General features: G+C 37.8%; 5 protein-coding genes across 6 annotated transcripts; 4 read left to right on the top strand and 1 right to left on the bottom strand.

The window, feature by feature from the left end:
- Window positions 1-55: 55 nt before the first annotated feature.
- LOC110758582 (vacuolar ATP synthase subunit H family protein) lies at window positions 56-4,690 on the top strand. The gene is made up of 12 exons (XM_021960478.2): window positions 56-202; window positions 322-412; window positions 554-679; window positions 938-1,040; window positions 1,129-1,201; window positions 1,293-1,358; window positions 1,496-1,613; window positions 2,333-2,494; window positions 2,695-2,820; window positions 3,070-3,195; window positions 3,403-3,582; window positions 4,159-4,690. The coding sequence occupies exons 2-12, from the start codon at window positions 383-385 to the stop codon at window positions 4,405-4,407; spliced, it is 1,359 nt and encodes a 452-aa protein (XP_021816170.1). The 5' UTR covers window positions 56-202; window positions 322-382; the 3' UTR covers window positions 4,408-4,690.
- Window positions 4,691-4,879: 189 nt separating this feature from the next.
- Window positions 4,880-5,912, top strand: LOC110758581 (F-box only protein). 2 transcript variants are annotated; one of them, XM_088247711.1, is made up of 3 exons: window positions 4,880-5,007; window positions 5,109-5,268; window positions 5,689-5,912. In XM_088247711.1, exons 2-3 carry the CDS (start codon window positions 5,123-5,125, stop codon window positions 5,810-5,812), a joined length of 270 nt encoding a protein of 89 aa, XP_088103837.1. In that variant the 5' UTR covers window positions 4,880-5,007; window positions 5,109-5,122; the 3' UTR covers window positions 5,813-5,912. The 2 variants fall into 2 exon arrangements, with proteins under 2 accessions (XP_088103837.1, XP_021816169.2); XM_021960477.2 differs by having other exon boundaries at window positions 4,919-5,268.
- Window positions 5,913-8,876: 2,964 nt separating this feature from the next.
- Window positions 8,877-13,099, top strand: LOC110758580 (WEB family protein At3g02930, chloroplastic). Its single transcript, XM_021960476.2, has 3 exons — window positions 8,877-9,222; window positions 9,860-10,070; window positions 10,413-13,099. Exons 1-3 carry the CDS (start codon window positions 9,206-9,208, stop codon window positions 12,735-12,737), a joined length of 2,553 nt encoding a protein of 850 aa, XP_021816168.2. The 5' UTR covers window positions 8,877-9,205; the 3' UTR covers window positions 12,738-13,099.
- Window positions 13,100-16,159: 3,060 nt separating this feature from the next.
- Window positions 16,160-19,247, top strand: LOC110758606 (plasma protein). Its single transcript, XM_021960509.2, has 6 exons — window positions 16,160-16,458; window positions 16,613-16,727; window positions 17,046-17,161; window positions 17,837-18,025; window positions 18,453-18,595; window positions 18,763-19,247. The coding sequence occupies exons 1-6, from the start codon at window positions 16,232-16,234 to the stop codon at window positions 18,942-18,944; spliced, it is 972 nt and encodes a 323-aa protein (XP_021816201.1). The 5' UTR covers window positions 16,160-16,231; the 3' UTR covers window positions 18,945-19,247.
- A 46-nt stretch (window positions 19,248-19,293) lies between these two features.
- LOC110758560 (uncharacterized) lies at window positions 19,294-22,865 on the bottom strand. Its single transcript, XM_021960447.2, has 11 exons — window positions 22,689-22,865; window positions 22,427-22,463; window positions 22,128-22,253; window positions 21,923-22,020; window positions 21,590-21,795; window positions 21,180-21,368; window positions 20,902-21,093; window positions 20,332-20,485; window positions 20,164-20,227; window positions 19,833-19,898; window positions 19,294-19,706 (listed from the first exon to the last, which is right to left on the bottom strand). Exons 1-11 carry the CDS (start codon window positions 22,776-22,778, stop codon window positions 19,627-19,629), a joined length of 1,302 nt encoding a protein of 433 aa, XP_021816139.1. The 5' UTR covers window positions 22,779-22,865; the 3' UTR covers window positions 19,294-19,626.
- Between the last annotated feature and the right edge of the window lie 203 nt (window positions 22,866-23,068).

Here is a 23,068-nt window from a genome sequence, read left to right as displayed (position 1 = left end):
AAGAACCCATTGATAATCCCTTATGGTAAAGATACTGTACCCACCACGCGTCGCTGTCTGATAGGTCCACGTAAACAAAATAACATAATTGCGGTTGTCCAGTTCATCTCTCTCTCTGTCCTCTCCCTTCTCTAATTCATCTCTTTCCTGCGTGCGTCCTCAGTCCTGACGAAGCCACACAGATACAGACACAGACACAGAGGTAAGCCCGATCTGGTTTCTCCATTTGTAGCTTCTACTTCTCTTTTTCTTCCATTCAATGAAAGTGAAGTGAATCTGAGTTGTGGGTTGTGGAGCCTGATCTGGTTTCTTCATCTGTAGGTACTCGAATTGGTGAAATTGGGAGATATTTTGGACTTGTTTTTGTGTTATCAGAGCAGCAATGGACCATGCTGAGCTCACCACCGAACAGGTTGGTTTCATTTGAATTTGAATTTGAATTGGGGATGATGCTGTTTGATTGTTTGGAATTTGCCTCTTCTCCCTTTCCATGGGAATTACATTTCGTAAATCTGAATATTCATTCTTGTCCCACTTTCCTTCCTTTATCAAGGTTTTGAAAAGGGACATCCCTTGGGAGACATACATGACCACTAAGCTCATCACTGGAACATGCCTTCAGCTGTTAAGGCGTTACGATAAAAGATCCGAGAGTCACAGATCACAGTTGCTCGATGATGTAATTCCTCCTGCTCTTTATCATATTTACAACTTTATGCCCTCCTCCTCTTTGTATCTTATGCTTCAGCTCAAACACATTTTGATTTGTACATTCATCCCAAACCATAATGCTGTGTGCTGCCTTCTTATAATGCTTCACCTTAATCTTAGTGGAGATATCATCTGAATTGTCTGATAAGAGTGATTTCTTTTTCTTTTTCTTTTTCTTCGGCTGTGTATCTCACAATGAAATTGACAAGGTGTTCAAATGTGGCAGGACGGCCCTGCCTATGTTCAAGTGTTTGTTGGCATTTTACGTGATATTTTCAAGGAAGAAACAGTAGAATATGTCCTTGCTTTAATTGATGAAATGCTTGCAGGTAATTGGAAGATTTTCTGGCTTTCTGATTGCACACCCATTGGCAAAACAAAAACTAAACGTAACCTTTTTCTTTCCTTTTGTCCCAGCTAACCCAAAAAGAGCAAGATTGTTCCATGATGGTACTATTGTCGATAAAGATATTTATGAGCCTTTCTTGAGGTCAGCACTGATTCTACAATTCAGTGATACAAGTAATATTTTTATCTATGCAAAAACAAACAAACAAACAAACCATTGAGTTTCTTTTCAGGTTGCTTTGGAAGGGTAATTGGTTCATACAAGAGAAGAGCTGTAAGATACTTGCTCTAATAGTGAGGTACTCATACATGATGCATTTCAAAAGTGAAATACAAATAACCAAGGAATCAACTAAGCACAGTTTCTTGTGTGGTCTCCATCTTAAACTTTTATTAACGGCATTTATTTTCGTTATTGTTTTCTATTTTAATACAGTGCCAGGCCAAAACCCCAAGATGGCACTGTTGCAAATGGAGAAGCCTCAAATTCAAAGAGAAAAATTACTACTATTGATGATGTGTTGAAAGGATTGGTGGAATGGCTTTGTGCACAGGTATGCTTTCAGCTTTTGATTATAAGTTCTACCGAATGCAACTGGGTGCCTTTCTCTTTTTCAATGCCTGGAAATGGAGTCTTTTAGTAGTTGTTGAATAGGTGTTAACACATCTCAAAGGGGTAATGCACCGGAAACCTAATCACTCCTTAATATTAGAGGAGATGCCATTTGGCGCAAAGGTGATTGGCGTACGGAATGTCTCCATCATACTGCTAATGTTCTAGTTTCAAAGATGCATCTATCACTGGGCCTTGTCAACTAAACCATTTATCATGAGCTTGTAATTGGGAAAGTTCAATTATACTCCATGGCCATTGGCCACCTTGATGAGATGCACACACTTGTTCTTTTCTAGCTCCTTGGAAATGAAAGCATTATTTTTGACATTTCAAATTTCAAAATGCAGAATGTGTAATCATGGAACTCCTGTTCTGAGATCGTGCTTTGCGAAAATTAGGAAATTAAGTCTGCAGAAAAATATCTTATTGTGTGTGTTATTATGGAAAAGAAATAACATTTATCCCTTGGCTTTGATGTGTGACCTTGTTTAGAAATGCTTTACTGTATTACAGTTGTGTGGTGCATATTTTGTCCTTCTCTTATTAGTCCTCAAGTTCAATCAGTTATTGATGATATCACAGTTATCACTTGGTGGTTTTTAGTTTGGATGATATTGGTTGTCAGAGTATTTTTCTGATGGTAGATGTATTTTCCAGCTGAAGAAGCCTTCCCATCCTAGTCGCGGCATCCCAACTGCTGTCAATTGCCTTGCAACCTTATTAAAGGAACCTGTGGTTAGATCTTCCTTTGTTCAATTAGATGGGGTGAAGTTGCTTGTTCCCTTAATTTCTCCAGCTTCCACCCAACAATCTATTCAGGTAACCTTTTTTTTGTACTTTGGACATCTAACAAGAAAGAAAAAAAATATGTTTACACCCAAGCTAAACACCCCATTCCTGTCAGTTGACAGGCTAAATAATCACCTACAAGCTTTGAGTTATGGAACTAATAACTAACTTCCATATTCGTTTCTTGACTTTTTTATTTTTATATTGACAATAGATTGTGTTTGAAACAGCTTCTTTATGAAACATGTCTATGTATCTGGCTCCTATCCTATTATGAACCTGCAATTGAGTACTTGGCTACTTCTAGAACTCTTCCACGACTCATAGAAGTTGTCAAGAGTTCCACAAAGGAAAAGGTGAGGATCTTGTCCATTTGGATGCTAAATATTTTCATAGCAAGAGTAATTTGTGTGTATCTTGATTCCTTCTCTAATAAGTTTGCCTCTTTCCACATTTTTTATTCTTCTGATATTGATCATCCATGGGGAACAAACGTGACACCATCCATATTCGTCCATGATATGAGTAATGTTTGTCTTTGTATCAGAGGAGTACATGTTAAATGCATCTTTTATTGGTAATATGGATTTGCTTATTCCTGGTAGGTTGTCAGAGTTGTTGTTTTGACCCTGAGGAACTTGCTCTCCAAAGGGACGTTTGGTGCTCAAATGGTGGACCTTGGACTGCCACAAATTGTTCAGAGTTTGAAAGCACAAGCATGGAGTGATGAGGTGAGAAATTTTAAGACCCTGCTTTTTTTGATAGTTTGCATTTTATTTTTTCAGACCCAGTTTTATGTTTCCTCTTCTTTTGGGCCGCTCGGTTACACCAAGTTAAATTATGGGGCATTGTAACTATTGTTGATTTTCTGCATTTGTTATTTTAAACTATAGATCATCGGTTATGTTTTTTTTCTAACTAATTGAAGTTTCTCATAGGATCTCCTGGAGGGATTAAATCAACTGGAAGAGGGTCTGAAGGATAACATCAAGAAACTGAGTTCTTTTGATAAGTATAAGCAAGAAGTCCTCCTTGGCCATCTTGACTGGTCACCCATGCACAAGGATCCAATATTCTGGCGTGAGAATATTACCAATTTTGAAGAGAATGATTTTCAGGTACTTTTTTGTTGTTTGCCCAAGATTTCAATTAGATTATTTGCTTAACAGTTGTGTTGCATAGTTTGTTTATTGGTCTAGTGTTCTTAGTCAATTCAGTGGGACTGAAAAGATCCTTAAAATTATTTGGGCATGCCAAAAGATGTGTCTCCCATGTTTTGTTGGCATCAGTGCCAGTGGGGCCCCTTTCATGAGTCCTAAGATTTTGCTAATACTTGGTAGTAGATACTCTTGAGTGTGCATCCGAAGACACTCGTTAATGCTATAAGGGATTTTGGTTACTGGACTACTCAAGGTGGGCCTAGTGTTATACTTATTTGTGTTTTCCTGTAGCTCTGTTTTTGCAAGACAGCCGTGGCTTCCATGGAAAAGTGGTAGTAAATTTGGTCTTGTGATATAGCATCCTTGTACTTTTTCACTATTGCCTTGTTCGTAGAGCTAAAAGCAGCATTGAATTGAATTATTGTGGTAATTTACTGATACTAAAATTGATTGCAGATGTGAACGTGCTTGAATGATCTTTTGAAAAAACTTGTGGCTTCCTTGACACTAATAATGCATGATTTCCTCTTGCAGATTCTAAGAGTCTTGATTACTATTTTGGACACATCCAGTGATCCTAGGGCTTTGGCTGTTGCCTGCTTTGATATCTCACAGTTTGTCCAGCAGCATCCGGCTGGAAGAATCATAGTGACGGACCTCAAGGCCAAGGAACGTGTGATGAAACTGATGAATCATGAGAATGCCGAGGTTACGAAAAATGCATTACTATGTATCCAGAGGCTTTTCCTAGGTGCCAAGTATGCGAGCTTTTTGCAGGCTTAGATCGTTTCAATGGTGGAGCAATGATGCTCCGAATGAGTTATAATCTTATTGTCCAAAAGTGTTGTTAATGAATGGGTGTGACTGTCATAGTAGTAGTAGTGATTTACATATTATTATTATTTCAGTAATTCATTTTATACGACTCTTGGTTATGAAACAACGTTTGGAAATTTGATTTGTTGCTATGTGTTAGCTGTGTAATATTATTCTTGCTATTGAGGTATGGAATAAAATAAATTATGTAATCCCATTGGTAAAAATAAAATATATATTTTGTGAGCCCTGTCATTGTCTATCAATCAGAATCTGTAGAGTGATGTTTGTTTTTGCTAAGATTTTCTCACCTTAACTTTTGCATAATGGGTTCATTGGACGATGTACATTGTGCGATAGATCAATCAATCGCTCGACTATGAATCTCTTTTCTTCTTTTCATTTTTTAGAAAATGAGAAAACCATGGCGGCAAGGGGCTTTTAAGTCTAGTGATCGAGCATTTAATGATTAGAAGAAAACGAAGCATTTGCTTGCTAAAGGAAAAAATACAAAGATATGAAGCCGACGAATATGGAATAGTGTCGTCTCATTTTCTTGGTGAGTAGGTGAGTGACCCAGAAAAAGAAAAAGAACTAATCTAATCTAAACCCTTAATCTATTTATTAACGGGTCTCCAGTAGTCTCTCAATATTTTTGATTGCCTCAGAGAGAGAGAGAGAGATGGAGAAAAAGAGAGAGAGTGAGGAGGATAAGGGAAGGTTATGCAGGAGGTGCAAACAAAGCTACAGCCCTGCCTCCAACACCCCTTCCTCATGCCGCTTCCACCCTTCTTTTTTCGTCTGTCGCCGTCATGACGACCAGAAAAGGTCTCTCTCTCCTTCTCCAATTTATTGAGTTTCTTTTTACTATAATTTTAGTTGAATTTCGATTTTTTTATAAAACAAAGAGATGCCCATTTATTTAATCTGTGCTTCTGATTCCATGTGTTTATTTTGTTGCGTTTCGGGTAAAGATGTATCCGAATCCTCATGTCCTTTTCGTCCTAATTTCTTACAATGTTGGATTGCACCTTTTGAATGAGAAATTCATGTTTCTGGTTTAGTTAGTTCATCCCTGGTATGCTCACCAAAGCCAATTAAAAATATGGGTGAAGTGAAAGTATATATTTATCCAATTGGGCATTGATGTGGATATGAACAACTGTAAGCTGTTGCAGAAGTGTCTTGAGCCACTAAATTGATACATTTTTTCCGTGGTTGATGCTTATTATTCCTTATTGGTTCAAGGTACTATGAATTGGGACCCAAAGATCCGCCATACGCAGCCAAGTTCTATGACTGTTGTGGGGCTGAGGATCCTGAGGCATCCAGTTGCACTACCAGTTTCCATGTTTCATATGATGATGATTGATGTAATATTAATATGTCTCTTTCTTCATTTCAGTCTTGCACTGTAAAAATAAATCTCCAGTAATCTCCTCCATTATATATAGACTAATTTTGATATATAATTGGGTTTCTTAATGTCTTTGCATGTTTCATGAGAGTCGTAGGGTTGTATAGTTTAGGCAAGTCAATTTTATTGCCGCTGCGCTGGCTAGTTGTGTTGTGAAATCAAGTTAGATAAGGCGTCACTATTCTATGATGAAACTGCCGAAAAAATGTGACAACTTTCAGTTGAGAGATTTGGCCCAGATGATATCAGCAGCAGCATCATGATGTGGCTGTGTATCAGGATTCAGGTAGAAGAAAAACAAAGTAATGTAAAGAGAAAAGATAGTGGAAAATATATGACAAAATCATCAGGCAGGAAGGAGGGGGGGGGGGGAACTTCAGTTGAGGCTCTCCTCTCCTCTCCCTACACCTTTTGTTCCTCTTCTTTTCTGCAAGTTTGTGCCATTTTCATGATTTGATTTGATCCCACCCAACCACCCATCCACCCATCCACCCATGTGGATGACAGTTGTTGTTTTTGCTTTCTAATTTCTTGTATGATAGATTTTGGATCTTCTTTCCTTTTTCTTTTTCTTTTTCTTTTTCCTAACTCTGATTATTTATTCCAATTTTTGGATATGGGTGTGTTTGTCATTCCTGGAGCATTTGATAAATTATTGTGTTGTCTCATATCATTAGTTTAATATAAAAAAGAGATAATCCAGTACTTGAGAGAGAGAGAGAGAGAGAGAGAGAGAGAGTGTATGATTATAAATCTCTTTGATCATATTATGCCTTTCTCAATTCTCATGAAAAAGGCATATGATTTCTTGAAACATGACATGTGGTGGTTAAAGTTAAAGCAGCTAGCCTCGGCCTTCTATTCTATTATTATAAATAATTGCAGAGCTCAGCTCGGGAAATCTGTGGAGAGCTGGCTGCTGGTTATCCAGTCTCAGGAGCCCAAGGCTTTAGGTTACGCTGGCAATGGCATATGCAGTAGACAAGTAGAGCTCGCCATCCACGCCCAGAGATCAATTAACCAACGCATTCAAGATCACTTGCCATTCCCTTTTTTATTATTATTATTATTAATCAGTCTGTAAACCTATATTTATTATATATGATGATTAAAAAAGTTGTTAAGCTATTAATTTAATAGATAGCAGCCAACCTCCCTTTCTCACGTCTGTGTATTGGTTGGTTCTCCTTCTTGAATCAATAATCAATATTAAAATTCAATATTCCCTCTTTTTATTGCAAATAAAACTAACCCCAGTCTGTACTCTGTATCTATTATTGAGTTTGCCACAAGAAACTCTTTACACTCACTCCACACAGCATTTGTATATTTTCTCCGTTTAATTTGTAGTTTTATTTTGGTCAAACTCGATCCACGGGTAATTTATTATTAAGTCAACATAACAACGAATTGAAAGCTATATATGTATATGTATTAACTGGCATGCTTGTGTATCTGTCTGTGGATTGTATTTGGTTGCCAGGATTGTATGTATATGTACATATACAATATAAATAAACCATACACCATTTAATTTTTATAAATAAATCTAAAAAATGACAATTATTCCTATTGAATTTATTTTTAATTATTAAATTACGTTGATGCCCTATTGAGTGTTTTGGATTTTTTAATGAGGTTTTGGGGTTAGGTTTATTTTAAGAAATCAATGGCAGTTTTGTAATTTAAAAGAAGTTAAAAGTTTTTTTGTTATATTGTAAATGGATTTTGGGTGTGTTTCTAATGTTTATTTCATATAAGATTTTTTTTATAATTTGAACTCCTATATTAAGTATAATAGTGAATCTCCTTTTTTTTTAAAAAAAAGTGTTGCGGTGCAGGAGAGAAACAACAATCTCACCGCTTCCTCAACTTGCATTCAAGTCAAGGGAAGAAAGGGCAAAACCCCAAAATAATATTTAGAGGTCCATTTGTATGTACGGTTATATTCAATTATTTGTTATCTGATTGAGAGTAACATGAGTCTCTGAATTTGTATGCAAGACATGAGGCACTGAGGCACGGCAACCAGTAGCGGGATATAATTGATCAACGTTTCTAAAGGTGACATCTCACCTAATTAATACAATCTAAATCTAAATCTAATGATAATTCCTTTCCTTTCCAATCAAATTTGGCTCACCAAGAAGAACTAATCAAGGTTTGTTGTTTGCTTGCTAGCAGCTTCCCACCATACACATAAAATAAAAGCCTAAAAAAGGAGCTCCCCAGTTGAGTTTAATCAAATATTAATTGTTTGTTACTTCATGTAATCTAAACAGTTAATGATGAAAACCCATTAATAATTTGTTTTGAGTTTTCTTTCTCTCTCCAACATTTTTATGAGTTTGGTCTCAAGCTCTGATAAAGCTCTGTTAGTGCATCTCCATAAAATGAGTTTCTAAGTTCAAATTTAAATCGAATCTCAAACAACTCAACTTCAGCTATCTTCCTTATTCAACTTGTAAAATAAACATCTCTCGAAACTCTTAAACATGAAGAAATAAAAACGGACTTGTAGTTATAAATATAGTTTTTTTTTTTTTTTGGGGTTTGAATAGTTATAAATATAGTTAAACACCAAAATTTACCCCTTAAATGGGACATAAAAAGTCAATGTCTTGGACCGTAAATTAGATCAAAATAACTTTTAAGAAACAAAGTAAAATTGGGGACATTTTTAGGACGGGATTTACAAATAATTATGACGACTCATTTTCCCTTTACCGAAAAGCAGGGCCAGCAGCAGCAGCAGCAATGGTAGACTGGACAGGTCTTTGACTCTTTGGCTTAGTCTCATGCATTTGGTAATGTGTGTGTGTGTGCTTGACAGGTTAAAAGGAAAAAGGCAAGAAATACTAGGGGTACTTTTGTCTATTCACGAGCTCTCGTTCCTAAAATACAGACACTCCCTCTGTAAGAAAGAAACAAGTAAAAAAGAGAGTACAAAGTACATGTAGTAATACCAGAAGAAGCTGAGTTGTGCAGTGTGTGTGGCCATTTGAGAGACAAGAAAACCAACCCAAATACTTTTTGTTCGTTCCTTCTTCTGTAAATTCCTTGTTTTGGTTTATCTTCAACTTCATCTCCTTTTATTTAGTTTATGCTCCTTTTTCTTTTTCTTTTTATTTTTATTTTTATTCTTTTAACAAAATAAAAGGAAGGAATTATAGCAACATGTTATCTGTCATCTAAAAACTTTGTTGCATATTACATTTTCACTTACAATGGCAGCATCTTTAGATCTTAGACAGCTGCCCAACCCCATCTCACAACAATAACACTCACACAAATTTCCTACCTAGTGCTCCACTACCACTTCCACTTCCACTTTCTTCAACCACCACCATGTCTTCCAAGTCCAAGTAAGTTCTCCTTCTCTCTCATCCCCTACCTTCCTCTCTCTATCTCTTTCTCCGGCACTGTGCCGCCGCCGGGATGAGAGAGAGGAAGATCAGATTTCGTTCTTCCTATTCTCTGTCTCCATAGATTCTACAAATGTATGAAAATTTTCAATTTGGGATTTTGTTGTCGGTTTCCTAATTAGTGCGTGCGAGGGATCTGCTTTTATCATCTCCTCTCTACTAGGTTTTTTTTTCCTGATATTTTCTCTAACTTATTTTCTTTCGTCGGTTCTGATTCTGAATTTATTTTTTTGCAAACGGGTTTTACTTGTTTTTTCTTGATTCTTGATTCTGATATGAGTTATTCATTCAATTCTTAGATTTTGATCTTTATTTTCGTTGGATCTGTTCTTGAACAATTTTGTCACATATTATTCATATATATCTCTTTCTCATTCTGTGTTTAGTTGTCTTGTCTGGGCTTTTTCTCTTGATAAATTTCCAATTTTGTGCCAGATCCATCATCCTTTGGACCCCTGTTTGATTTTTTGTTCAGGGGTTGTGTTGTGCTCATACATATACATATATATTATATAATGTCTGCATTGTTTTGCTTGATGTAATATGGATATGTTGCTGACAGTTTGAAGTTGAACAGATCTGCTATTATATCTGAAACTCCTAAAAAAGCATCACCAGCAACCCCTCGAGTTAGTAAACTGAGCAGGGGAGTCGCTAAGTCAGATTCCGATTCACCCTCTCCTTTGCAGAATTCTCGCCTTTCACTTGATCGCTCCCCAAAGACCACCTCTGTCAACTCCAAGCCCACAGTTGACCGCCGCTCACCAAAGATCACTACCCCACCTGAAGTGAGTTTTAGCAACTACACTTGTATTCTACTGCTTTATTTTTATTTTTATGTTTTACTTATTATTTTTTTCTTTTCCGGTGACACTTGTAGTGCTTCAGTCATTTACTTCCTTACAAATTGTTTTAGTCTGCTTTGGACAGAAAATTGAAAATGAAATTCTACCATAGATATTAATGATGCTTTAGAAATATAATACTAGCTATTGGAGATGGATTTTGAACTTTTTATTTCATTTTCCCTTTTCTGATTCTTTCTTGAAAAGGAACCAAGTGTCTCTCACGTCATAGGCTTATAGTAACGTGAATTGTGATCTACAATTGTTAATTTATAATATTTCCAGAAACAACCAACACGCGTTGCAAAGGGATCAGAAATACAGGCTCAATTAATTCTCGTTCAGGAAGATCTAAAGAAAGCAAAGGAGCAGATACTTTTGATTGAGAAAGAGAAGGCAAAAGCAATTGATGAATTGAAAGATGCACAGAAAGTGGCCGATGAGGCACATGAGAAGCTCAGAGAGGCTTTGGTGGCTCAAAAGCGAGCTGAGGAGAATTCTGAAATTGAGAAGTTTCGTGCCGTTGAGCTGGAGCAGGCAGGAATTGAAGCATCCCAAAAGAAGGAAGAGGAATGGGAGAAAGAGCTTGAAGCTGTGAGGAACCAACATGCTCTGGATGTGGCCACTCTACTCTCTACCACTCAGGAACTTCAAAGGTTGAAGCAAGAACTGAGCATGACCTGTGATGCAAAAAACCAGGCACTGATTCATGCTGATGATGCAACTAAGATTGCTGAGATTCATGCCAAGAAGGTGGAGATTCTCTCGGCTGAGTTGACTCAATTGAAGGCCTTGCTAGATTCAAAGCTTGAAACAGAGGCTAGCGAAAACAGCCAGATGGTGCAAAACCTTAAATCAGAGGTAGACTCTCTCAAACAAGAACTTGAGAAAGCAAAAGGTTATGAGGAGAGATTGATAGAGAAAGAGGCTTCCATTGAACAGCTCAGCGTCGAGCTAGAATCAGCCAAGATGGCTGAATCCTATGCACGTAGTATAGTTGAGGAGTGGAAAAATAGGGTTGAGGAATTAGAGATGCAGGTTGAGGAAGCAAATAAGTTGGAGAGGTCTGCATCAGAGTCTTTAGATTCGGTCATGAAACAACTTGAGGGAAACAGTGAGTTATTGCATGATGCAGAATCTGAAATTTCTGCTCTTAAAGAGAAGGTGAGCTTGCTGGAAATTACAATTGGAAGACATAGAGGGGATCTTGAGGACTCAGAACGTTGCCTTGATATGGCCAAGGAAGAAAATTATGAAATGGGACAAATGATTGAGTCACTTAAGTCGGAGCTTGAAACTCTGAAGGAGGAGAAAATCCAGGCTTTAAGCAATGAGAAGCTTGCAGCATCCAGTGTTCAAACCCTATTAGAAGAGAAAAATAAACTCATAAATGAGTTGGAAAATTCCAGGGATGAAGAAGAGAAGAGCAAGAAAGCAATGGAAAGCTTAGCTTCAGCTTTACATGAAGTGTCCGGAGAAGCAAGAGAAGCCAAAGAAAAGCTGCTAACTAGACAAGCTGAGCATGATAATAATGAGTCCCAGCTAGAAGACCTGAAAATGGTCTTGAAAGGAACCAACGAAAAGTATGAAGCAATGCTTGATGATGCAAAACATGAAATTGATATTCTTACAAGTAACCTAGAACAATGCAAGACTGAGTTCCACAACGCAAAGGCTGACTGGGAGCAGAAAGAACTTCACCTGGTGAATTGTGTAAAGCATTCAGAAGAAGAAAACTCTTCTAGGGAAAAAGAAATAAACAGGCTGCAAAATTTACTCAAAGAAACTAATGAAGAAGCTTGGGCTTTGAAGGACGAAGAAGCCCAATTGAAAGAGAGCCTGAAGGAAGTTGAATCTGAAGTTATCTGTTTGCAGGAAGCTCTTGCAGAAGCAAAGGCTGAGAACATGAAATTAAAGGAAAGCGTATTGGACAAAGAAAATGAGTTCCAATGTATTGTTCAAGAGAATGAGGAGCTCCGAGACAAGGAGGCTGCTTCTCATACAAAGGTTGAGGAGTTGTCTAAGTTACTTGATGAAGCTGTGGCCAAGAAGCAAGCCGAGGAAAATGGTGAGCTAACAGATAGTGAGAAGGACTATGATTTGCTTCCAAAGGTAGTTGAATTTTCTGAAGAGAATGGGCATGGAAGAGAGGAGAAACCCAAAATGGAGCTTCAACCAAATCAATGTGAGGAACCCAAGAGGGAAAATTCATGGCAAGAGAATAATAATGTCATGAATGACAAGGCCGAACAAGTGGATTTTGCTAAAGTTGATACTCTGAATGGGAAACCAAAAGAAGATGAGAGCAAAGAGAAAGAGGATGACTCTGTAGAAGTTGAATATAAGATGTGGGAGAGCTGCAAGATTGAAAAGAAAGAATTCTCGCCGGAGAGGGAACAAGAGCAGGAATCCTTTGAAGAGGAAGTGGACTCAAAGGTGGGGGGTGGTGAGGAGGGGTTGGATCAGATTAATGGAGTTGCTTCAACTGAAAGCATTGATGATGGCAGAATCTCTCCATCAAAGCAGCAGCAGCAACAGAAGAAGAAGAAGCCTTTACTCCGCAAGTTTGGAAGTCTACTCAAGAAGAAGAGCACAAGCAACCAGAAGTAGAGAGACCAGTTTTGCCCGACTTGTGCCCAACTAGGAGGCAGGCAGGCAGGCAGGTTTACCGGATATTGTTTTGCACCTAAATGTGTTTGATTTTCTATTTTTTGGAGTCTGGCTTTCAGAATAGGCTAAAAAAGAAGAGGTTTGTATTATGGTTAGGGTTTTTATTTTTATTTTTTAAATTGTGATTTCCTATCTGGGCAGTATCTTGTATGTGATGGAGATTTTTATTTTCCCCTTCATTTCTCCATTCCTTTCCCCATCCAATTTAGATCTTATTAAAAGGAGTGGTGACATGAGCTTGTATCTTGATGTGCTTTCATCTATTTCAAATGGGATGTATAAATATATCATTGTTCTTTGTAGTTTGCATCTTCAAGGCAAAGGAGCCGCCAAAAAAAAATGGCACTTACTTTTCATGGACCGGGTTGCTGCTGCTGCAGCTTGTAATTCCAAGTGGGCCAGCCCAAACCTCAAAATCAAGCAAAGAATAAAGCAATCCTCTATGAAGAAAAAATAGAAAAGAAGAAAAGAAAAGAAAAGAAAGGAAAAAAGAGCGCGTTAAGCAAGCATCTCTCTCTCCGGCTCCTTGGTGGGTCGGTCCTACACAATTAATTACCACGTTAGTCCTTTTCTTTTTTCTCTAACTAAGAGGAAGGAGAGTTGAGAGTAGATGGCGTTGGCTGCAGATTCATACTTTTGATTCTTCCTTCACTAAAATCAGATAAACAAGGACTGAAAAATACATATATATTAAAGATTTTCTATTTAAACTCCGTACTTCTCTTTGTTCACTCCAATACTTAAATTATTAAGCTGTAAGTTTTATTATTATGTAAAAAGACAAAAAAGGTCATCCAACTTAATACTCAAACCTAATAGATCTATACACAAACTCCACACACCTCACCACTCTTCATATTAAGTTTTAGAAAAATGACAATGCTTGGCTTCTGATAAATCAGGAGCCATTCCTCCTCAACACCTTATGTGGCCTCCTTAAAAATCGACACATGTTTTTTGGTTTTTTTCACCGACTCTCCCTCTTTCTCTTCTCACCCACTCTCCTCTCCTCCCCCAACTCTCTCTTCTCTCATCTCCTTTCTCTTCCCATCGTTGCCATCTTCCATCCTCGACATCAACGTCGACCACTGTCATCCATCTCCGCGTCACCTCCCCTCCCCCTCCCCCATTCCCCGTTCTCTCTCCAATCACCCCTCCTCCATCATCATCGTCATCACCACCCAATCACTCATCCTCCATCATCATCACCCAAACACTATATCTTGATTTCTCTCCTTTTTAATTTTTAATTTAATTTAGTTATTTATTGGGAAGTTCTAAAAATTTTAGCAATGGTGGAAGATTCCAGGGTACAACTTGGGGGAGAAAAATTTTCTCTTGTGCCACTCTCTCTACTCTAGATCTGAGTTGTAGGGAAAGAGATGGAGTGATGGAAAGATGAGATAAGAGAGAGCACGGGAGGAGAGGAGAGGTGAGTGGGTGAGAAGAGGGAGAAAGAAAGAGTAAGTGAGGAAAAATAAAAAAATTAAAATTAAAATAAAATAATTATTATTAAAAAAAACATGTGTCGATTTTTAAGAATGCCACATAAGGTGTTGAGGAGGAATGGCTCCTGATATATCAAGAGCCAAGCATTGTCCTTAGAAAAATACAAATTCCTCTACATCCTATTGTTGGATTACTCTTTTCTTTAAAGACGTAAAACGTTGAGGAGCTTACCTCTTTAAATTCTGCATGGGGGTTGATAGAAAGGCTTGTTGATTGCTTGGCTGTAATGATCTTATTCTCTTCCCTTTGTTGATTGCTTGGTTGTTCTGATTTTTTATTTAAAATTTTATATTGACTTAACTTCTTATATGCTCAAAAGTAAACAATAAATGATTACTGTAGCTTTGTGTAAGTGAAATTTGTTCTTGCCGAGATAAGTTGCACCTTCTTGTCTACAATGCAAATAAATATCTCCTCATTTAATTTCTAACTTAGAAATCTTTATTTGGTCTAGGATCTCTTTCCATTGATAGTGAACGATATACTGTAATAGTTAGCGAGTCTATCTGTCTTGCGGCAAGCACATGAACCTTCATCTTCTTCTCAAAAAATAGGGGCATTCTTCATTTTTTCCCCCGCTATTCAATTTAGATATATGCTTTTTTATATAGTTTGTAGGAGGAAGATAGTGGGAGTTTAAATAGAAAAACTCTTTTATTTTTTATTTTTTCAACTTGGGGTGTATTTAAGGGTAGTTTGGGAAGATGGTGGGGTTTTCTTAGAAATTGTGAAAATTTAAATTAGAAGTTGGGGTGAACTTAAAGGAGAGAGTTCAGTTTCCCCGTTTCCATTTCTCCTGTTCCCACCTGTTTCTTTCTTATTTTATTGACATGTGTCCTCTAACTTAACAGAAGGTTAACTCTGTTAAGTGTCATTTTTATTAACAAAATATTAAATGTTAAAATAAATTTATTCAAAAGCACGGTCATTTCATCTTCTCCGGCACCCACTACCACCCCCAAGCAGCGATGGCAACATATCCAAATCCACATCTATGCCTTCATCTTTTATGGTCCCTTCATTTCAACAAACATGCCCTATTTTCCCCTCTCTCTCTCTCTCTCTCTCTCTCTCTCTCTCTTTTTGCACCGCCACACCAGATCCAAACCCTCACCACGTCCTCTGCCTCGACATTCCCGGGGTGGAGGGATATCCGATTCTTTAAGTGAAAGAAAACTCTTGTTTTCTGATGTGTGAGTGAGGATTGAAAATTGAAGGAAGTTGTTCTTCGCATGTCCCACAAATATTCTTCATGGCCTAGCTATTCCCAAATCAATGCAATCCAAAGACAACAACGCCTCCATGAAGAATATTGACAATTGTGTGGTGCAACATATTTATAGAGGAAAGAACTGTGTGGCTGATTGTCTTGCCTCTTGGAGCTACAATGTGGACTTGGGATTTTATGCGTTTGCAACTCCTCCTGTTTGGGTGAGCTCTATATTGGCTGATGATGTCTCAAGGGTGACTAGAACTCAGCTAGTCTGTCCTGTTTAGGCTTGTTGTTTGTCTCAAGGGTAACGCCTCCATGATCGCATCTATAAAAATAAAAAGGGATCGTCGCTACTAGGGTGGGGTGGTTGTGGTGGGTGGAGGTTGAGGTTCGGGGGGTGGCTGCTGCGTTTTATCTTTTACTTCAATTTTGAGTTTTTTTATTTATAAATAATTTGATTCAAAGTTAACAGTGTTTTGTGGCATGTTAAGTGAGGACACATGTCAATAAAATAAGAAAGAAACATGTGGGAACAGGAGAAATGGAAACAGGAAAATTGAACTCGAACTTAGAATATGGGGTGAACAAAGAGAAGTGTGAGGTTTAAATAAAAAATCTCTATATATTATATATTTACCCGAAGAAATTTACAAGTACTCTTTGAAATATTGGATTAGTCAAATCCAGAGAGTATCATCAAGGAAAAAGGAGGATGTGGTTAGAGATCATCTGCGGTCTGATAATATACAGGTTGTACAGGTGCTTCTTCTCCGACGACGACGACGTTTTGGACGTGGAGACCTCTGATTCTAAGGCTCTCTTCTCCGTCGGCGAGAGGCTTGTCAAGCTTTATGGCGGCAAGGTCTATGCGGGCCTCCGGATTCCCGATGCTGATACCGCTACCCCTCAGAATATCGATTTGGTTCTCGTCTCCAAAGGGTAGTCTATCAACATCCTTCTCTTTCTCCTTTTATTTTATGCCTTTTTTTCTAATTAGATTAGACGATAAAATCCTCACCAATCTGTTGCTTGTTCCTGCTTTTGTTGGTTTGTTTTTCAATCAAAATAAAAAATAAAAAATAAAAAATCAAAGGGAGGCAGTGGTGATAGCCGTCAAGAATTTCTCAGGATTGATCTCAGTCAATCCAGATGGCAGCTGGGTTTGTGAGGGCTACAGTAAACACAAAACGGAGCACCATCCTGATCCTGTAAGTCTTACTCCTAGCATGTTCATGTTCATTGCTTTTGCTGCCTACTCAGATAGTGTGATGCTCACTTATTTTTCCACTCACAAATTCATGACTTATCCAATGCACGCACACTATACATTCTCGATTCCTTTTCTGTATAGATTTCATTTTCGTAGACATCACATGGATATTCTCGATACACTTCTATTTGGTTTTCCAGATCATGCACTACTACATTTACAGTCATATCTATGAGGGGGCAAAGAAAAAAAAACACACAAAGGGAAATCGGGAACTTGGCCTTTCTTATGTCTCTTCAATTGTTATACCTTTCAGGTGGCGGAGACTAAAAAACAAGCTTCGATTCTTGAGTCATATCTAGAACAAAGAGGAGTTGCTTTACCAGAAGGATATTTGTCTTGCAAAGTAATACTTTCCAATCCTAAAGTTTGGTACGTTCTGGAGTTTTATCATGATTTGATTATTATAACTCTATACCCATTCAACTGATAGAAAATGGTGATGGTTTGTTCTGGTGTCTAGATAACCAGTGGATGTCTTGCGATTATCCCTCTCATCTTTTGGATGCAACATAAGATCTGTTCTTTGTTGCTCTTACTTATTCTTACTTGGACTTCTCAGTACAATTTCCATCCACATAGCTACTGCCCTGTTTTCTATTTTCATTCTTTTTTTTTTGCTTTGAATATTACTAGTGATCGTGATTGAGCATCATTGAGTTATCTGCGTAGAGTACTCTATGTACCATTTTGCAAAGCACATGCATCATTTCTTTTCTCTCCGCTGGTCTTCTCATCTTCAACTTATGTGCAACGGGATCTTCATTTAGCAATCGAGATATTCATAGAATCTATATTTGATGTTGTTCATAAGGCAGCCCATTGTCTTCTTTCCCCATTGGAGGATTTTAAAACACTATCAGAGCGAGGTGCTTGAGAGTTGTTGACATGTAGGAGTAGGATATATGTGGTTTAAAGGTCTTGACGTGTAAAGCTATGTATTGCAGATGGTCTTTAAGAAAAACATTTAGGGGGGATGTGGGATCTAATTGGTTCTGTTGTTACTAACATTTCTGCATTTGCTCACACATATTTTTTTTCTTGCAGTACCATTCAGTCAAGCAATTTTCCATCAGAAGTTGTAACCTATGACCAGTGGGTACAGCTGAAACCAGAACCAAAAAGTATGTTTTCTGGTTGGATTAAGGGTGCCTTCCGTGGTGGAAAGAAAGAGATGCAAGAATCTATACATCAGAAGCTTAATTTCATCCTTAGTACGGCCCCAATGTGGGATAGGTTCGTTGCCATCTTTACTTTGAATGGTTGCTACTTATGAGGCCTTGGTGAAGCCAACTCAGTTCTAATCTGACGTAAAATATTGATATACACAGTACACAGACACACACAGACACCCACACATACTTATATGTAGATATATGGGTAAGCCGATACATAGAAGTCATCTAACAAATCCACTACAAAGTCATCTAACTCTTCACTGAGATGAAGTCACTTGGGATTAGGCGCCTCCTCAACTATGCTGAGGGTAATTATTAAGCCATTCCTTTTCATACAAGTTGGAATCACAGGGAACTAGGCTGTTTGGTATACAATGAATTCATTTATGTGGATGCTGTTTAGTGTTTTTATTTCTTTGGTTCCTAGAGATAGCAGATTGTTTGCCACTTGAAAAAAAAAATATTGTTTCCTGATTGGCCTGCAGGTTGGAGCTCAAAGGTAATAAGTATGTTCTTGGGGAGTTTCTGGAATTTAAGGGTAAGCAGGAAGATGTCGAGGCTTTGAGAAATATCAAAAGATCAAAAATTAGCCGCCTTGTTGTCCAAAAGACGAGCATGCTTGGATTTGGTAATCCCCTGAGTTATAATCTTTCTCACTTTTTAGTATTACTTTAAGCTTAACTAGTACAAAATGATAAATGATGCATCCTGATTAGGTTGGGAACTTGGAATTTTATAATCGTTATAGTAGACATTGGATATATGTTAATAAATTGGCCCTCTTATTTTTGGCAGCCCCTTCAAGGCTTCAAGTTTTGTACTCTCCTCGTGATTATCGTAGCGAAGGAGCTTCAGCTTCTGAGTGGAAGGAAGTAAATGTAAGGTCGAGTACAGAGGTTCTCTTTCAGCCAGAAAGTTCTGATAAACTCCGCAAGTTTAAGCTCTCTTCGATTGTTTCTATGTCACTGAGTGCTTAAGGATTATTCCTGTTGAGATTATACATTGCACCACTGCGGGTTGCGACATGTAGTCTTAATTCTGTGTGAAAAATACCGAACCCACATGTTCAGGTACTTGCGGGTATCCTACTCATTATTTATTAATATTAATATTTGGCGGGGCGGATGGGTTTATCTAAAAAGTAGTTGTGTATGTCTTTCAGTTTTGTATACGCGGTGATGTAGATATGGAAACTGAATGACGAACATAAGATTACATGTAATATTACTATATTACTGTTTTGAAACTATTATGAATCATGGGTTAAGTTAAATTGTTAATAGGGGGGGCATTTTATCATGTGCAAATTGACGACGGAGAGTCCTCTTAATCTAAGATCTACAACAATTAAATTATCAGATAAAAAAATACAACAATTAAATTATCAGATAAAAAAATACAACAATTAAATTAATCATTCTTTTGGTATTGGGGTCAAAGCCTGAGGTAAAATAAACCTAAGCATACAAGATTTTGAAAAAGAAAAAGAGAGAGGCATAATCGGATTCAAATTAATTGTGGACTCGAAGACGACTGTCAAAGAACACCTTGAGTTTCTTCAGTTTGTTTGTTGCTCAACCTCTCTGTTGTGTCTTCCAACTGCAAACGTTTTAAGGGAAAATGTTTAAATCCATAACGTAACTGCAACGTGTTAATATCTTAGAACGAGAATTCCTCTGGCAAGTCTGGAAATTTGCTCAACAGGAAGCTCTTGTACTTTTCTTCAAGATCCCCCCCACCTGGGAACGATGTATTCCAATATTACCAGTTAAGTTTAACATTATATACCACATAATATATATATATATATATATATATTCTTCCCCAATAACAAGGGGAGGACAATAAAGGGGTCACGAGGTTACTTTTAGCTCGAAATGGTGGGATGTTCTCGGACAACGTTGATTGCACCACCTTAACAAAATCCGAGCCTGATATATAAATATAGATATCAACAAATGGACTAAGTTGAATAAAATCTAAAAAAGCAAAGAGTAACAACATTTTTAAGTCTAGAAACTCTTTAGTTCACGTATAAGAAGATAAGCCACACAAACCCACAACAGGCAGGGAGAAGAAAGAAAGAAGAGAAAAAAACGATTTCTAGGATGCCAATGAAAACTGAGTAACTATATCAAGCGGCTCGCTCTCATGACCTATCCAACAGAGAGTTGAATTTGTCCCAATCTCTCTTACCATTTACATTATTTTCTCCTCCATCGACATTGAACAGGTAAGATGAGATCTGGTCATCTTTCAACTGCAGAACCATGCAGAAAGATAAATTGTTCACATAAATGATAAATGTATAACAAGATATTACCAAAGCATAATATTCAAGAAACAATTAGTTTTAGTATTGACCTTGGACAGAAACGCCTTAGCTAGTTCCAACGGGTCAATGGACCAAGTGCCTTTGTTGTATGCAGGTATGAACTTCCCATTCTGATAACCAGCCAAAAAGTGATAAGCTGCCTGGCCAGGGGAGAGCTTTGAAACAGAAGGGATAACACCAGAACTGCATTTACAGAGTAAGAAAAAAAAGAAAAAGATAAGGCAAGTTCTTTACACACAGGACACATTAGGAAAGAGTGGTAACATGAAAGGAAGCAGTGTGGATTATTCGGACAAATTACTGATATGCAACAACATACTCAGAAATGAACAGCGAGAACCAAACAAAACTTTTGACAGAAAAGAAAAGTACACCATAGAGGAAAAGTAAAAGTTCCAGTTGATGTCAAACACAAATTTGCAACTTCAGCTAACATTATCCTTCTTTAGACAGGTACAACCAATAGCCATTTGGAAGACAGAATCAATTCACGGTGTAGTGATATGCGCAGGGTAACAGTTGAGCCAGCACAGCCAAACCTATTCTAAACATGCCAAAAAGAATTCAAACGATTCACTATCACTACAGGGTTCTATTACCTGTCAGAAGATGCAAGGAATACAGAAGCTGGCAATGTGAATAGATTTGATCCACCAGTTTGAAACAAAAAGGCAAGACCTTTAGAAGAAAGAATTACACCTGCATCTGAAGGCACCAACAGATCTCTGCAACTCTTAAAGGTCCTTTTGGGTGCAAATAAAAGAACCACAGAATCACCAGACACTAGAAGCCTGAAAATTTGCAACCTCCCAGTGTAACTCACCCATGCCATACAAATAAAAACTACAATGCTCAACAAAAGAACAGAGAACTGTACCTTGCAGATAATGGAAGGCCTCCTCTTGCAAATATAACAGGCCCAGACAAGGCAGCTAGTGCTTCTTTAGTTGCATTTGAATCTGAGAACGCTTTACCACATAAAATAAGTGATGAGCGCTCAATATCAGCAGCTATGAATCCATCATTTTCTTTGGATCCAAGGCCAATACTTTCCCCAATGCCTGGACTGCACGATCAAAAGTACGAATTGGATAGGTATTTAGTTAGAGTAATAAATTTGACAAAACGATACAATCTGCTAAAGCTCTAGCAGCTAGAACATAAAAACAAAAACTAGTCCAGAGAGAATATCTCAGCAATTGACTGCATAAGAAATTCTTATGCATGTTGTAGTTGGCTGCACAAATAATTCGACAAGACACATATTAGGCAATGAAAATTTATTACCTTATAGAAGTAGCCACATAAACTGTTAAGGGGCATGAATCGTGAGAAACTGCACGGGTGGGAGTCTCCCAGAGCATACGGGATAGTGACAGCATCGCAGACGGACTATCACTTATTAAACGAACTTTCGCATCACATTTTGGTGATGAGCCAATAGCCCCGTCATGAACAAAAATGTTTGAGATGGATGATATATGATTTGTGACCTGATAATATAAAATAAAAGACAGTATAATAAACATCATGGAGAAATAAACATGGTGGAAAATGTAAGGCGAGCAAGGAAATAGAAAGAAGAAAGAAGAAAGAAGAAAGGGAAAAATTCAAACGTGCCTGTTTTAAAAGTTTAGTGAAGTGTGGCTTGGAAATTTCAGAAGGTCCTCCTCCAGGGACATGTCCTCTAACAAGAAGTGGAAGCCCTGACAATGATTCTAAGAGGGAAACAAAAGGGGAATAAAAAGTTTAAGTAACTGAATCTGAATGTAACAACTGATATTAATTGATTGATACCAAACTGATAGGATGATAAAAAGTATGCCTGCAATTGTTGCACCCTTGTGTTGTAGTTGAGAGGAGTTCAAATTTAGAAAAGCTTGGTCCTTGACAATTACACCTTTTCCAGCCAAAGCCAAGTTAAGGCCATAAGAATAATCAATAACCCTCCCTGCAAAAAGGAAGATGGTAGTAGGCAATACCAAAAGTGGAATGTCTATGAGTTTGTGACAAATGATAGAAACATTGTGAGCTGAGGCATTGAGACATTGAGACATTGAGACATTGAGACGTTGAGGCATTGAGACATTATCACCTAGGAATTAGGAAAGGCAACTGTTTCACCTTCGTCTTGGGACACTGAGGCTGAAGCTGCAAACTTCTGCAAAGTTCAATAATCATTAGAACAAATGATGATATGAAAGGAGGTACCGTACCCCTCCCACTAAACTCGCACTATAGTTTCCAAACAATGAAATAACTGTAAGCTCTCAGCTCAGGAAAGCCATTCCCTTCCATTACGTAACAAGAAAAGAAGCAATAATAAATGAATTAAATAATACTGTGTGTAATACATGAAGAGAGAGAGAGAGAGAGAGAGACTGACGCGTTGGGAGGAGAGGAAGAAAGGGTTGGATGATGTTGGGCGTGAGCGAGCGAATGAGCTTTCAACGAAGAAGGGCTTGAAGTTCTTCATCCTCACTATCTCTTTCCGAATCTCTTCCTGATGCGCTATCAATTATCAATTGGGCCTATATATACCGTTATACGCCACGCCACGCCACCACAGACTCCGTCTACGGCGTCTGAGTGAGAGAGACTGACGCTGGCGGTGACGTGGCCTTTATGGGCCTTTTGCCATATTGGGCCAAATCATGTCCTGCTCAAGTCCGGGCCTCGACTCTCTGTACTGTTCATTTGTTAAATAAAAATTAAATTTAAAATAGGATAATTTCAGCAAATTTCACCTTCCATTTCAGTTTTTGA

The sequence above is a fragment of the Prunus avium genome, chromosome 2 (genome assembly GCF_965620075.1).
Source record: "Prunus avium chromosome 2, drPruAviu1.hap1.1, whole genome shotgun sequence".
In the NCBI taxonomy this organism is placed as follows: Eukaryota; Viridiplantae; Streptophyta; class Magnoliopsida; order Rosales; family Rosaceae; genus Prunus; species Prunus avium.
Note: the sequence above shows the minus strand (reverse complement) of the source record. Positions and strands in the feature narration are given on the sequence as shown.